The following is a 15,880-nucleotide window of genomic DNA, read 5'->3' on the forward strand; positions in this document are numbered from 1 at the left end:
CTTTTAAAAGGGAAGCTACACCCATTTTCAAAATTCCTACATGTTATTCCTATGGTCTAAGACATGAACAACTCTCTCCCAAATCCCCAAACTAGAGTGATGAATCTCAAACTTGTGATGTCACAGGGAGGGTATAAAGTCTGGAGCGGCTCAATAAACATATTGGGACAGATGACACTGAAAGCACCCACGGGACTATATAGGTAACACTTCCTGTTTCACAACTGACAACACTACAATAGATAAAACTCATTTGACACCTGAAAATTGTGGACCTACCCTTTAATATATCTCTTAGGAATCCATGTAACTATATATTGGCTGCTGTTTTTTTTTGTTTTTTTAAATCAATTTTAAATGATATTTTTCTACTATAATAAAATAAATACTTAATGGATCCCTGGAGGGAAATTGGGATGTTACAGTTGCACTTATATAAACATAAATAAATTTAAGAAAATAGAAATAAAGGAATAAGGAACTTGTAAATGATGAACATAATGCTACAATATATGTTAATAAGAAGAATAAGAAATGAGAGTATAAGAAATATGTACAAATAGTGCATTAAAGACATACAATATACAACCACAAAATAATACTTTAAATATCAAGATTCAAGATTATATATGATAACTACAGAAGCTATATATATATATATATATATATATATAAATACAGTATACTAATAAGGGAAGTACTTGGTATATGATAACTATAGAAGCTATATATATATATAGATATATATAGATATATATATGGGAGCAGTAGAGGTTGCATACTATAAAAAATATTGCACAGGCATTTAAAAAAAAAAAATAGTATATTGCATTGATTGAAGTATTGCACTTGTTTATTTATTAATGATACGTTACTGGATAAAAAAAAAGAAACATCTGTATAATAACATTATCTACGTTATTATTAAACACTGCATAATATACCTTTTATAATGACTGTTACTGTTATAACTAATCAATAACAGAGGGCCCGTCACATGTGTCCGCGCTGCTGATTGGACGAGCTTGAAACCGGAAATGTCGTCACCAGCGTCCGCATCACGTTTAATTTAAAACCGGAACAAACAAAAGGAACCAAAGCAAAGCTCAGCAGCTGTTTACCTGTTCTTGTTCCAGTTGTTATGAAGTAACAAATACGCAGAATTATTTAAGAGATACTGAGGAGAAACGGAGATGGAGATGAGAGCACATTAGCCGAACATCAAGATTTTAGTTTATATTTTTTATTTTTTAAATTGTATTTAAAAAAAAAAATTTAAGTTATTTAATTTATTTAGTTAACCTTTAAGCATCTTTTTATTTAAAAAAATTTTTTTGTTTGCATTATAATGAATTCTGCTTTTTCGAGCCGAAGGACCAGCAGCAGCAGCGGGTCGACCTGGCTGCTGTATCCGCTCCTCGGTGCGTGTTTCTGGGCTGCAGTGGTCGGGTACAAGCCGGTGATCATAGTGCACGGTCTGTTCGACAGCTCAGGGGATTTTATACATTTACAGCGGTTCATCAACGAGGTGAGTGGTCGGAATAAAGAGAAAAACTTCTTCAATGTGGTTTGTTTTGTTGATATTTTGGAGCAAAGTATAAACCTGTACATTTTGTTCAGGGGTTGACCTTATACAATATATACTGCAGGCCTTATATCACCACATGTTATCAGCTAAACGTGCTCCTATATCATGCAATATACACACTGTGCCACATTAATCAGCTTTAATCATAATGGTAGAGTAGGAAGATTGTCTTGTAATGTAAATGTGACTACTTTTCTCCATCAATCCTGCAGCAATACAACATGAAAGTGATGGATTAGTACTATAATGTAGGTTCATGCACTTAAATGTATTATTATAGAGTTTAAAATGTGTTATGCTGGTTTAATTTAACCTGTAGTTTGTACTGTATTATTCTGTAATTTGTTTATGGAAATTGCCATTTTTATTTAATTTATTTGTATTACTCTCTTATTTTTGTATTATTATTGTTTTTGTGTTTTTTTTAAATGATATTCTTTCTTTTTATTATTATTATTATTATTATTATTTCTTAATTTTATTTCAATTTTGTATGTTGACGTTGTTTTCTCTAGTGTACTTAATGAGTTTGTCTATAAGCTCAACTACTTAAAAAAATGGTTTATAAACTATTGTAATTACGAACTGTAAATTGCATATATGAAAAAACAACCTCAAAAAAAGGGAGAAAATAAAGTATATATAAAAAAAAAAGGAAATTGCCATGCTATTGTGGAGCTAATTTGGCCTTTTTGGTACATTAAATCTGTGAGAATTAGTTTGTGCACAGGAGGTTTTATTCAGTAAAGTTGTCAGAAGTAATCAAGCTCAAAATGCACAGTTAAATGTGCCCTGTCCTGCTTTTCCTTCTTGAATCCTCCAAACCACACACACACACACACACACACACACACACCCTTTTGAAACAGACACACAGTTTAAGATTGCATTGGGAGTAACTGGTTGAAAAAAGGAGGATGTGGTGAAGTTTTGTGGGGACTCCTGCAAATGTTGATGAGGTTAACCCAAGATTAAGTTCCTCTTTTTCAACGTCCGCTGTATTAGAAAGCTCATGGCTGAAACCAGACTGCATATAATTCTGCAGGAAAAGAAAATCGAAAGCGGAAATTCAGACTTCTGTGTGTCTCTGTTAGCGTGTGCTGCTGCTTTCTTACCAAACAGCCTAATGAATCATCAATATTTAAAGCACATCCTGATCAATTAGTAGCTGAAACATCCCTGTGGACATTTGATAACACAGGAGGGTTGGTTGCTTTTAATGCTGAGGTTTGCGTGTCATTTCTTGTGTTTGTTTAACGCCTCATGCAACAATATGAGGAGGAATTACTCAAACACAGTCCCTCCCTACAAGCCCAGTAAACAGTACACCCTGTTCATGAAGTGAAAACATATTTTTCTCTCTCCTGCAGTCTCATCCAGGAACAAATGTTACGGTCATCGACTTGTTTGACAGAAGTGCCAGCCTGCAGCCCCTGTGGAAGCAGGTGGAGGGATTCAAGACAGCCATTTACCCAATAATGCAAAACGCAGAAGACGGGGTCCACTTCATCTGCTACTCTCAAGGTCTGTGAGTGCATCGCTGCCAGCGAAATAGAGACATGAATGTGGTATTTGTTTAAGATTATAAAACAGTCTTGGTATGTACTGCACTGGGGCTTCACAAGAGATTTATTTATGACTTGTGATTTATGCTTCAGTCAGGAGTTGGAAATTCCCAGCCAGCAGCTAAATGTTCCAGTTAATAGAAACCAGGGGAAGAAATAAATATAACGATGACTTTGCCCATCATACATGTACAGTAAATTACTCATATTGCTGACCTGTTATCACAGATGTTAAGTATTTCTGTGAGGGACCTTAGATTTTAAATTAATTTCTTTGCGATTTCACATGTTTTTATAGATGTTGTACTGAAAGTCAAACTAACTGGACCATGAATATGCAAATTAATGGCGTACAGTGCATGCAATTAATATGATTAGAGCTGAAACAACTAGTAGATAAATCAATTAGTTGATCGAAGGGAAATTAATTGGCAGCTATTTTGATAATCAATTCATTATTTAAGCAATTGCTTTTTTGTCTTGTGAGATAGTTGATTTAATATCTTTAGGCCAGACAAAAGAAGACATTTGTTGGCTTACAGAGATTGTGATAGGCCCTTTTTATTGGCCATTCAAATTAAGTTTAATCAAGAAAATAAGCAGATTAATTGTTGCGGCCCTGAATATTAAAAACTGCATGCATTGGTTTGGGGTTAAAAAATTAGTTATTTTTTTTTTTCCACAGGTGGGCTGGTTTGCAGAGGAATCCTCTCCACTCTCTCCGACCACAACGTCCAGACTTTCATCTCTCTGTCCTCGCCTCAGGGCGGGCAATATGGAGGTGGGTTTGACTTCAAAGGCTGAATACGTGATTGTGTTTAAAGCGCCTATACTCAATGTTTTTGTATAAAACCTGTTACGGCCCAGAGAAAAGCCCGTTGATGAGGAGGTCGAACATAACCAAACAGAAATATGACCATGATTAACACAAAAGCGAATTAAGTACAAAAAAAAAAAAAAAAGTTTCCCCAAAACGAACTAAACTGGTGAGCTGGCAAAAAGGAACAAAAGAGGGGAAGCCACCTCGGCCCAGCCCTTATAGGGCCAGCGGAACCAGGTGCTTCCCTCTACCTCTAAACAACATACTCCCAAACTAAACCCTGACAAACAGAAACAAAACCACGAAAACTAGACCACCAGAAAAAGATAAAGAGCAAGAAAACAAAAAGCTACAGTGTGGTCACTAAACCACTGCTACTGCTGCTGCCAAGCCAGGGAGGGGAAGAGAGAGTGATCACAAATCCCCTCCTCCTCTTTATTGGGTCCCAATCACCGGAGCAGCCACACCTGGAGAGAGGAAACACAGATCATGAGTGAGACATGAGACAAGATCAGCATGATCAAAAGGGGCGTGGGGAGCATGTAACAATACCAATGTGTCAAATGTCAACATCAAGACAATGTGAAAGGGGTAGTAATGGACCAAAAGAGAATTATCACCTGAATCTGCAGTTCCCCTCGGCTTCACAAAGCTTTATAGTTAGTTTCAGCTCATTGTTGAGCTGTTCAGACCTCAACTTCACTGTTTTTGGTTCTCACTGCTCTCGATGTGTTGTTTTTTTTGGCTGCAGCAGGCAGCTGTTTTCAGTGGAAAAGCTCTAAAAACTCACGTACACTATTTGATCTGGTGAACACAGTGGAGCTTTTAGCCGTTGAAAAGACATATACACCGATCAGCCATAACATTAGGACAGCATGGGTACCCATACGCAACAAACTGCGATGCACTGTGTGTTCTGACACCTTTCTATCGGAAACCAGCATTAACTTTTTCATCAATTTGAGCTCCGGTAGCTCTTCTATTGGATCGGACAACACGGAAGCCTTCGCTCCCCACGTGCATCAATGAGCCTCATGTCTGACCCTGTCGCCGGTTCACCGTTTTTCCGTCCTTGGACCACTTTTGGTAGGTCCTGACCACTGCAGACCGGGAACATCCCACAAGAGCTGCAGTTTTGGAGATGCTCTGACCCAGTCGTCTAGCCATCACAATTTGGCCCTTATCAAAGTCGCTCACATCCTTACGCTTTCCCATTTTTTTCTGCTCTCAACACAAAGTTCAAAATGTTCACTTTCTGTCTAATATAGCCCACCGATCGGTGTATGTCCTCAGGAGTTGGTTGAGACTAAAAATGGACCTAAAAGAAGAGTGAATATTGGACTTACATTCATCTGGAGGACAGAGACGCAACTCCAAATGAATGAAATTTTGCCCTATAAGTGCTCGAGATGTAAATAAGCAACAGTTTGCTAACAAGTTAGCCATATCAACTTAAATAAAGGGTGATAATGTGTCAATGTTGTCTTCTCAACTTGTTTCTGCTGCCCACCATGTGGCCAAAAAATCTTTTACAGGAGATTCAAGCTTGCTCTTCATCCTACTCTTTGTCTCCTCAGACACGGACTACTTGAGGTACCTCTTCCCAGAGTTTGTGAAGTCCAACCTCTTCCACTTCTGTTACACCTCATTAGGTCAGAGGATCTCCATCTGCAACTACTGGAACGGTGAGAATAATTTATATTCCTTATAATCCTATCAGATTCAAAGACATGAGATTTAGTTTAAGAAAGTTTCATAAACAATAATATACATTTATTTTTTAGTGGCGCCTTTCTGGACACCTTACAAGAATCAATTAAAACATAGACAGATAAAACAATATAAAAACAACAGGACATGACAGAGACATAATTGTACAGACACATAGGATGGGTGATGATGAGTACTAGAGAGAGTAGGCCAGTTTAAACCGGTGGGTTTTGAGGAGGGATTTGAATGATGTGATATTGTCAGATTGTAAACAAGTGTTTTGACATACTGTCTGTTTGTTTTCCTCCTCCAGACCCCCACCACAGAGACATGTACGTGAACAGCAGTGATTATTTGGCTCTGCTCAACAGTGACAGACCCAATCCAAATGCAACAGGTCAGCACATTCCTTGTGGGTAAAACTCATCCAGAAGTTTAATGACTGTAACTATCAGTGGGTGTTTGTTTATCTTGATGACGCAACAGTGAGTGAGCTTGTGACTATAAAGAAATATCAATAAGCAGGAAGAGGACATTGTGCTTGTTTTATCAGCCGATTCTTAGGAAGACTGATTAATACGAACAAATATTTTCTAAAATACACATTTAGTATTTATTTAGTCACGCATGGTACAAATAAAGTTGCACACATGCAAAGAGACTACAGTAAACACAGGCAAACTCATCACAAGTTAATGATACCAAGAATATAAACACAACTGTCACCTGTCATTAATTACATACTGTAGGTTCTGACTTCCAGTAAACAGGCAGTAATACGCTTGTCTATATTTGTTTATAACAAACGTATGGTAACTTAATATTGTGTGACGTTGATCAACACTGCAATGAGGGGTTTAATTCAAAGAAGAGACTATAAATCCATTTTGGGAGTATGCTACCTGAAATTCATCAGACGTTATTTGAAAAAAACATAACTGAGGAACTAAGATAATATAAGATAAAATAGGACTTTATTGATCCTTAGTGGGGAAATTCACTTGTTACAGCCGCACAGAGACGGACTGAGGGGTAAGAAAACTGATTTAAAAAAAACGATTTCACTGAAAAATATAAAGTAAAATAAGACATTAAAAAAATAAGAGAGGGGACTTTACAAAGAATACTTTACCTCACAGTTTTAATTCATTTTTGAGTTCATGGCAGAGATGTTGTACTGGATTGCGATACCTAATAAAGTGTAATAAAGTTTATCTCTCGATCTCAGAGTGGAAGAAGAACTTCCTCAAAATCGACAAGCTGGTGTTGGTCGGAGGACCGGACGACGGAGTCATCACTCCCTGGCAGTCGAGGTGAGTTGCTCCTCTGTCTTGTTCAGTTCCTCAAAAATATTTTCATATGATTTCATGTAATAATCTTCCTTATAGACAAAACAATTCTTATCTTTGACACATTGCACATTGCATGATTTTGTTGCAAGGAATCAGCACAGGATTCATTTTTGGACTGTTTGATAGTGAAAGTTGAGGTGTCATCTTATGCATTCAAATGCTTTAACATCTTTCTACCGTATACGCTGGAGGCACACAGTTATGTAAAACTAACCCTTATGCTAAAATACTTGTGAAACACCAGAGTTAATTCATTTAATTGAGTATTATTCCTGCACTTAAAGCCACTTAAATTGTTGAGATTAGATTATTTTTTCCAGTTCACTTTGATTCATACACAACATGAGTTTTCTCCCTTTTATGATATCTTTTTTCCGGTGTCATGACACTTTCTATGCTCCGTTCACACATTACTATGCCTCGAAAGATTTTCTTTTTATGGCTGTGGCTGCTCAGATGACTCTCATGTGATGCTCACACGTTATTATCATCCCTCTGTCTCTCTCCTGATTTATAGTCAGTTCGGGTTTTTTGACGACAACGAGACCGTCATTGAGATGCAGCACCAGGACGTGAGTGAAAATCAGACACTGTTTTTTATATTATTTCAATGCCCTTTGTGATTATTACTAATATTTTGGATTGTTTATTGTGTCATACACAAGCATATGTGGACATCTAAGACACCAAAGTTGCAGTGGTGAATTTTTCACCACTGCAACTGCACAGATTTGACCTTACTGATGTCCACCATCTCACATTAATGTCTGATGTTTGGAGGTTCCCATCCACATTCAGCACATCATTCTTCCATTATGAATTGCTTTGGGATGATATACCTAGTTTGAAAAAGTACAAATGGTGAAACTTTAAAAAGAAGAAGAACACATCCTGAATCACATTGGTTTTGTTCCTGTTTCAGGTGTATTTAAGAGATGTTTTCGGTCTGAAGACTCTGGCGGCTCGCGGAGATCTGATCATCTGTTCCGTTCCCGGAGTCGAACACGTGTATTGGCACTCGAATGAGACGGTGTTCGACACGTGCATGGAGAAATGGCTGGTGTAGAACATAACTATTTTGCAGCACACACACACACACACACACAGATACACACCCTGTCATTTCATAAGCTCTAAACTTCAACTATGTTTGAAATCTTGCCTCTACAACCACTTTAAAGTATTCTCGCTAACATCTGTGAGTGTACTCTTAAGGATGTAATCTAAATTTTTGGGGATTACAGTTCTTAGAAATCACTTGGTATTTGTTTTTCCTTGTACTTTTTGTTGATACATTTAGTTTTTCATGCTCATCCTAGTAACTACTAGGTTACTGCGAAAGGAATAGTTTAATATTTGGGGATATTTATTTGCTTTCTTGCAGAGAGTTAGATGAGAAGATTGATACCACTCTCATGTCTGTATGCTGAATATGAAGCTGCAGCCAACAGATGATTAGCTTAGCTTAGCATAAAGACTGGAAACAAAGGGAAACAGCTAGCCTGGTTCTGTCAGAAGGCTCGCTGATAAGCATGTTATATGTTGTTTGTTTAAACTGTACAAAAACGGCTGTGTAAAAGGAGGTTATGTGCCGGACAATTTCTTGGCAGTTAACGCAGTTCCGTAGTCTTGTCGCGACGGTGAGGTTGCTAGGCAACCAGCAGCGAGACTCCACGAAGGTATTGCTCCCAGCCAAGAAATAAAATATCATTAAACTACACAAACAGATTAAAACAAACAGGATATAATGTGTTAATTAGTGCACTTTAAAGGTGCTAATAGGCGGAATAAGTGAATAAGTTTAAGTTTTTTTTTAGCAAAACTGCTCCTTTAATTATTTCTGTTAAATCGTGCTGTTGCTGTCAGACAAATCCAGCACATATCTGTCTGTGTGCCGAAGATATTTTCTCAGAAAATAAGTATACAAAACAAAAAAACTGTCAGAAGCAACAAATATAAAGGCTCCCATAAACTTTAGGACGGTTTAACTGCTATTATGTTATAACCGTCTGCAACAGTAAAGCAAATCAGACATTAAAGGCACACTCCAGAAATTTAGTATTGCATATCAGTGAAGCATAGGGACGTTTAAGAGACAGATTAAAGGGTCAAAAATGAATGTAGCAGAGGCTGAAGACGGAAGACATTTTACTGTTTTTTTTCAGGCTGAGAAAGTCCCTCATGACCGCTCTTTATGTGCAAAAATAGATGGAGTGCCCCTTAAATTTGCATGAAAACGAGCCAACATACATACAGTATATATTTTATATCCAAGTGTGTGTCTGTGTGTGTTTAGTCACACATACCTCAAAACACTACACAACACAACAGTGCCTGAGCGACATTCTGCCATCCTGTCTACATGTAGAGTCTCACTGCCCTGCTCATCTTGTGATGCAGTAATTTATATCTTTTTAGTCTTCCATTTTTAACCCGAGGTGGGTCATGTTTTCCTTGTTTCTTTTAGTGTTGCACATCATGAATATCTTGTTTAGTATCATTATCATGCAGTGCTTAGTAGATTAAGCCTTAAAAGTTTCCCCTCATTGCCTCAGTGTTTCATGTACCATACCGAGGTGCTACGACGCACCGCCTTTAGTGATGGTGCTAAAAATAATGACATGGAGGGGTGGATGTAGAGTGACCGGAGAGTGGCAGTGCTATATTAGTGTTTACTTGTCCACCCGACTATTGTACGTGGCGCTCTTTACCTCCCATCGCATTTAGATATCTCAGGCGTTTTGAGCAACCGTCATGTTTGTCTGTTTTGTCGGAAAAGGATCGGTTTCTCTTAACTGTTTGCATTTTGTTAGATGTTTATGTACTTTGATAGATGTTTCTCAAAAGAACAAAAAGGAATGGGAATATCTATTGTGTGATAAAACCAGAAGAAGTGAATTTTAATGAGCAAAGTATGCATTGCACAATGTTTAACCAGATAAAAAGAGAAGGGAAATTATGAAGATGGGATGATTTTAACAGTTTTAAAGTTGTTAGATTTTAAGTATTATTTTGATATTGTTGCATACTGTGTTTCATGTATGCTTGTACAAGTTAATTAACCTAACTGCATAACCTACTGTATGGATTTAAGGGATGTTCCTCTCTCTGTTCAGTTTTCTTGCTTTAAAAACAGTCAGTGTGATTACAGACAATTTTTTAAAATCTCAAACAGAAACTACTATTTTGACTCTGTGTCCTACAATTTCTACAGTATTTGGTCCGCAAATGAAAATGTGTCAAATGTTGTCAATTCCTCAATAAAAGACAGTTTTGAACATCACTTTTTGTCTTAATTTATTACAACGGATAGTCCTTGTCTAGTTACTTCAGGAAACTGAACCCTGCCACCTTAAAAAATTAAACAAAAAACTAGCACATGAGAGTTGATAATTAAAGGAACTGTTTGTAACTTCTTACACGTATAAATCAATCCGGGTCGGTGTCCCATGCACGCTCGCGTGTGGCCACGCTGTTCAGACTCAGACTCCAACACAAACTACACGGAAGCACCAAAACCGCAAAGATCTATCTAGTGAAGCCCGTCGTGCAAAACAGTGTTGGCCTCGGTCGAAGGACGCGGGGGAGACCGTAGCTTTGGTCTCCAGGGCCGGAGTCTCTGCTGTACTCTGATCCTCTGCCTGCCTGCCTTCAGTCAGACACCACGCTCGTTCTCGCTCTTTCGCTCCACTCTCACGTGCATACGCGCACACTACACACTACACACTACAGAAGAGTTAGTTTAGCTCTGAGAATATCCTGTCCAGTCCCTTTAAACTGAAAATATGGCTGTAAGAAACATCAGCACAAAAATGCAAAAGATATGTTGGCTGTCATTTAGAAACAGTTCATTGTACTTCTGTAAAGTTAATTTCAGATTTTCTTTTATTTATTTTAGTTTCATATGCTGCATTTTTGAAAAAGAAGAAATGTAATATTACTGTCAAGATAATAAAACAATAAAACAAAATAATAATAATAATAATAATAATAATAATAATAATAATAAAAAAATAAAGAATACATTTAAAAAAAATAGAAATAAATAAATAAAAAATAAACATTTTTGCAAAAGAAGAAATGTAAGCTTACTGTCTAGCTAATAAATAAATAAATACATTATTATTATTTTTTTTTAAAAGGACAGAATGTATGCAAAAAACAAAAAGATAAAAATTAGAAAAATATGTATTTTTTTATAATTATTAAAATAAACTATTTTCTATCTTCTTCTCCGCTCAAACTACACAAACGACTACAGTTCCCTACATGCTTTGCGCACCGGAAGTCACCCTGCCAGCTCACCGGATATCTGCGCACGGCGCCGCTCGAAGGCCCTTTTCCGTCTCAGAGAAGAGAGAGGTACAGGACGGCAGACACAAGTGAGTCAAAATTCACATTTTATCGCTTCAAACGTCTAGAAAAAAGACCATTCTCGGATAATTACAAGCGATACTAACTCCCGTTGTCCGAATAATAAGAAAAAAACATCAAGTTTTGTCCGTAATGTTGTTTTATTCGCGCTAAAGAGCTGAACGGACGATCACAACGGCTCTTTAGCTTTAGCATGCTGCTAACTCGTTAGCCACATGTGGGATGCGGCATGTTGATCAGCCACAGCCGTAGATCTCACTTAGCAGTGCTTTATTCCACTAAATGTTGCCATAGTTCACTTACTATTAGTACGTCCTGTAAGTAGAAAACACCACCACTGGTAATACATTTAAAATACCACTATTTTATGGTTAATTAGCAGGCTTCAACTCGGGCCCTGCTAGGAAAATGAGTCTTTCACCTGTTATCTGACATTATATTTAATCATAACGTTTTAATCAGGTGATCTGGGTTTAAAGAGACATGTTAAAACAGTCGGTGTCACGGTGTGTGTGTAACGTCGGGTAGGTTAACATGAAAACTGGTGTAGATTAGCAGTGTAGCTACCAATCTGATGATGAGCTGATGAAATGTGACTGATGGATCCAGTTCGCTTTATAAGATAAGATATTCCTTTTATTAGTCCCACAGTGGGGACATTTGCAGTGTACAGCAGCAAAGGGGATAGTGCAAAAAAACGATGCATCAGCTAACACAGTAAAAAAAAAAAAAGAGCTAAACAAAGTAAAACAAAATATGAACCATTTAAATAGAAGGAAGTATAGAAATAGGAGCAGTATATACAGTATTGACAATAAACAGACTATTAACAAAATTGCACAAGTGGAAAATGATATTGCACAGTGAGAATGAAATGAAATCCCACCTGAAAATATCAGGTTATTGTCAGTTTTTGGTGTGTAAGTTGGTCTGGTTGTGGTAATGTATTATATATATTGATAATGATCAATATCAACCAGACAACTTACAGCAATTTCTTAATGTAATTAATATTACATACTTATTTCGTATATTGTATATTAGTAGAATTTCAATTTTTTATTCTTATTTTATTCTAGCATTTATATATTCTTCTGTTATTATACCGTTTTTACTTGCACCAACATAACCAAAGCAAATTCCTAGTGTATACCTCTTACACCTGGCAATAAATACGATTCTGATTCTGATTAGACAACCTGATGTGATGTGAGAGTTTCAATCTTAATGATTTGAAATGTTAGGGGGTGACTGGGGTGCACACATGGCTGTCTGAAGTGTAATGCGTTATTTTCACTTGGCTTGAATTGACCACTTACTTTTCTTTCTTTTTTTATCCTCAGTGACTGAGTGGGAGACTGCCCCAGCTGTGGCTGAGTCCCCAGAGATCAAACTCTTCGGCAAGTGGAGCACTGACGATGTCCAGATCAATGACATCTCCCTGCAGGTAAGCAACGAGAGGCAGTTACTGCTTGTGTCAATTGTTATAAAATTTCAGTTTTGGGAAGGATTTTTTTCACCATTAAACATCCCTTCATTTCTGTTGTCATGAAATATTTGTATGTCATGTATTAAGCGAGGCTAGAGTCACGCCTGGACACACCTATTGTCCTGGTGTGCTAGAGTGCTCGCAGAGAAAACGTCTTTGCTTATTCATTGGCTGTAGTCTGTCGTGGCTCAGTCAATCACCAACTCAGACACATTAACTCTTCCTACTTCCAACAATACTGGGTTAAAATCTCCATAAACCATGATGTTTAAATCACCCCTTGTGCTCTACAGGATTATATTGCTGTGAAAGAGAAGTACGCCAAATACCTGCCACACTCTGGAGGACGTTATGCCGCCAAGCGTTTCCGTAAGGCCCAGTGCCCCATCGTGGAGCGTCTGACCAACTCCATGATGATGCACGGCCGCAACAACGGCAAGAAGCTGATGACCGTGCGCATCGTCAAGCACGCCTTCGAGATCATCCACCTGCTGACCGGAGAGGTATGTTTACCACTAACTTTCACAGCAATTGTCACTCTTGTTCTGTGTGTGCAGCACAATGTAAGGCAGATCATGGCTGATATTTGAAAGGAAGCAATCAATTGTAAAATTATAATTATAAATTGATTTTTATCTAGTTTTAAGTTTGTCCTGCTCTAAAAACACGTTGTAGCAGATTATAATAAACATTTGCATTTGAGACAACTCGGATTGTATCCGTTAATTGAATTTGAAGAGAACTACATTAGAGATGTTAATTATGTCGCAGGTACCAATAAAGTAACTTAGTCAAAAACTGACTAGTTATTGTACTTTGAATTATACTTTTACAATCTGTTTCACTTTGATTTTTCAGTCATAGTGCACATTACAGATGTCACTGTTTGGAGTGAGACAAAATACAGTAGAGCCCAGTCACTTAGTTGCAGGTTTCTTGATGTTATGTTGCCACATGTTGTGCATTGATTGAAATATTTAACAAATTTTTCTTTTGGTCCCCAGAATCCCCTCCAGGTCTTGGTGAATGCCATCATCAACAGTGGACCCCGTGAGGACTCCACCCGTATCGGTCGTGCTGGTACCGTCAGGAGGCAGGCTGTGGATGTGTCGCCACTCCGCAGAGTCAACCAGGTAACCACACTCATTACTCTTTTATGTGAAAGTTTTTGTTCTTTTGAATTTGATTCAATATGCAGCATTTCAAGAAAATCCTCTTACATCAGACCACACTGAAAAAGGTGTTGTGCCATCACATAATTTGCAAATGAGCTGTAAATTGTGCCCATTGTAAGTGCAAGTGGGAGGAAGAATTCAGTAAACTTAATTTAATTGGTGAACATCAGCCAGATGACTACAACTACATTTCATTGAATTAGAGCTGACACTAGAAGATATACAGTATAATACATGTAAAAGATATAACACAGGCTGCTTTTAAACCGCTAGACAGTCTTTGTCTAGAATTTTTTCACCATCAAATATTCCTTTAATCTTTTTCTAATTGAAAGCTGCTTTATTTTCCTTTTGGCTGTAATCATTTTGTATTTTGTGCATTAAGCGAGGCTAGAGTCACGCCCTGATACTACCCGTTGTCCTGGTGTGCTAGAGTGCTCGTAGAGAAAATATCTTTGCTTATTCATTGGCTGTACTCTGTTGTGGCTCAGTCAATCACCAACTCAGATACATTACACTACCGGACAGTGTTTATTACACCAAAGTTAATCCGTCAGTCACTAATGTCCTGTTCTCTCTCTCTCTCTCGTCTTGTAGGCCATCTGGCTGCTGTGCACAGGAGCAAGAGAAGCTGCTTTCAGGAACATCAAGACCATCGCTGAGTGCCTGGCTGATGAGCTGATCAATGCCGCTAAGGTAACAGTTTATCCAGTTATAGCATGATCATTCTGATTCAAAGTGCAATGTAGAATAAGTAGCACTGTTGCAGATAACTCAATACTATAATATAATACCTATTACTGCAACCTTCTGATGTTTGATGTTAATGGATATAACACATAACCTGTAATTAAGGTGGTGAGAAACACAATGCCGTCTGTAATTCTGGTCCTCCTTTTATATTTTGCTGTGAGTATGTTGACGCACATTGATGTATAATAAACTGGCAATTTCTCCTCATTTCAGGGTTCATCTAACTCTTACGCCATCAAGAAGAAGGACGAGTTGGAGAGAGTTGCCAAGTCCAACCGTTAAACATGCTCGCTTTCTAACAAAACAAATAAATTTGAAGAAATCTCTTTTGATGTCATGAGTCCTTTTTCTTTTTATGCACTTCTACACATACAGTGCTGTGAAAAAGTATTTGCCCGCTTCCTGATTTCTTATTCTTTTTGCATATTTGTCACACTTAAATGTTTCAGATCATCAAACAAATTTTAATATTAGACAAAGATAACTGAAAATGCAGTTTTTAAATGATTTCATTTATTAGGGGAAAAAAGATATCCAAACCTACCTGGCCCTATGTGAAAAAGTAATTTCCCCCTAAACCTAATAACTGGTTGCGCCACCCTTGGCGACAATAACTGCAATCAAGCGTTTGCGATAACTGGCAATGAGTCTTTCACATCGCTGTGGAGGAATTTTGGCCCACTCGTCTTTACAGAATTGTTTTAATTCAGCCACACTGGAGGGTTCAAGCATGAACGGCCTGTGTAAGGTCATGCCACAGTATCTCAATTGGATTTAAGTCCAGGCTTGACTAGGCAACTCCAAAACCTTCATTTGGTTTTTTTTAAAGCCATTCAGAGGTGGACTTGCTGGTGTGTTTCGGATCATTGTCCTGCTGCATAACCCAAGTGCGCTTGAGGTCACGAACTGACGGACGGACATTCTCCTTCAGGATTTTCTGGTAGAGAGCAGAATTTATGGTTCCATCAATTATGGCAAGTCCTCCAGGTCCTAAAGCAGCCCCAGACCATCACACTACCACCACCATGTTTGACTGTTGGTATGATGTTTTTTA

The 15,880-nt window shown here is 37.7% G+C and overlaps 2 protein-coding genes and 2 non-coding genes across 4 annotated transcripts; all 4 read left to right on the forward strand.

Moving 5' to 3' along the window:
• The first annotated feature begins 1,067 nt into the window (after positions 1–1,067).
• Positions 1,068–10,318, forward strand: ppt2b (palmitoyl-protein thioesterase 2b). Its single transcript, XM_074613196.1, has 8 exons — positions 1,068–1,528; positions 2,959–3,112; positions 3,839–3,934; positions 5,551–5,658; positions 5,997–6,080; positions 6,912–6,996; positions 7,553–7,607; positions 7,958–10,318. Exons 1-8 carry the CDS (start codon positions 1,349–1,351, stop codon positions 8,099–8,101), a joined length of 906 nt encoding a protein of 301 aa, XP_074469297.1. The 5' UTR covers positions 1,068–1,348; the 3' UTR covers positions 8,102–10,318.
• Positions 10,319–11,293: 975 nt separating this feature from the next.
• Positions 11,294–15,152, forward strand: rps5 (ribosomal protein S5). Its single transcript, XM_074614482.1, has 6 exons — positions 11,294–11,417; positions 12,753–12,856; positions 13,192–13,401; positions 13,903–14,031; positions 14,671–14,769; positions 15,040–15,152. Coding segments are annotated over exons 1-6 (612 nt in total). The 5' UTR covers positions 11,294–11,416; the 3' UTR covers positions 15,109–15,152.
• LOC141755081 (small nucleolar RNA SNORA3/SNORA45 family) lies at positions 12,984–13,114 on the forward strand. Its single transcript, XR_012590789.1, has one exon. It is a non-coding gene; the product is annotated as a small nucleolar RNA SNORA3/SNORA45 family (small nucleolar RNA).
• LOC141755082 (small nucleolar RNA SNORA3/SNORA45 family) lies at positions 14,457–14,588 on the forward strand. The gene has a single exon (XR_012590790.1). It is a non-coding gene; the product is annotated as a small nucleolar RNA SNORA3/SNORA45 family (small nucleolar RNA).
• Positions 15,153–15,880: the final 728 nt, after the last annotated feature.

This window comes from Sebastes fasciatus, chromosome 17 (assembly GCF_043250625.1).
Source record: "Sebastes fasciatus isolate fSebFas1 chromosome 17, fSebFas1.pri, whole genome shotgun sequence".
Lineage (NCBI taxonomy): Eukaryota > Metazoa > Chordata > Actinopteri > Perciformes > Sebastidae > Sebastes > Sebastes fasciatus.

Bases quoted from the DNA above. Each gene is read 5' to 3' on its own strand.
- ppt2b (XM_074613196.1), top strand. From the start codon at position 1,349: ATGAATTCTGCTTTTTCGAGCCGAAGGACCAGCAGCAGCAGCGGGTCG. The intron at 3,935-5,550 runs GTGGGTTTGACT...TTGTCTCCTCAG, and splicing joins TCAGGGCGGGCAATATGGAG to ACACGGACTACTTGAGGTAC. The intron at 5,659-5,996 runs GTGAGAATAATT...TTCCTCCTCCAG, and splicing joins CATCTGCAACTACTGGAACG to ACCCCCACCACAGAGACATG.
- rps5 (XM_074614482.1), top strand. The intron at 13,402-13,902 runs GTATGTTTACCA...TTTGGTCCCCAG, and splicing joins TCCACCTGCTGACCGGAGAG to AATCCCCTCCAGGTCTTGGT. The intron at 14,032-14,670 runs GTAACCACACTC...CTCGTCTTGTAG, and splicing joins CACTCCGCAGAGTCAACCAG to GCCATCTGGCTGCTGTGCAC.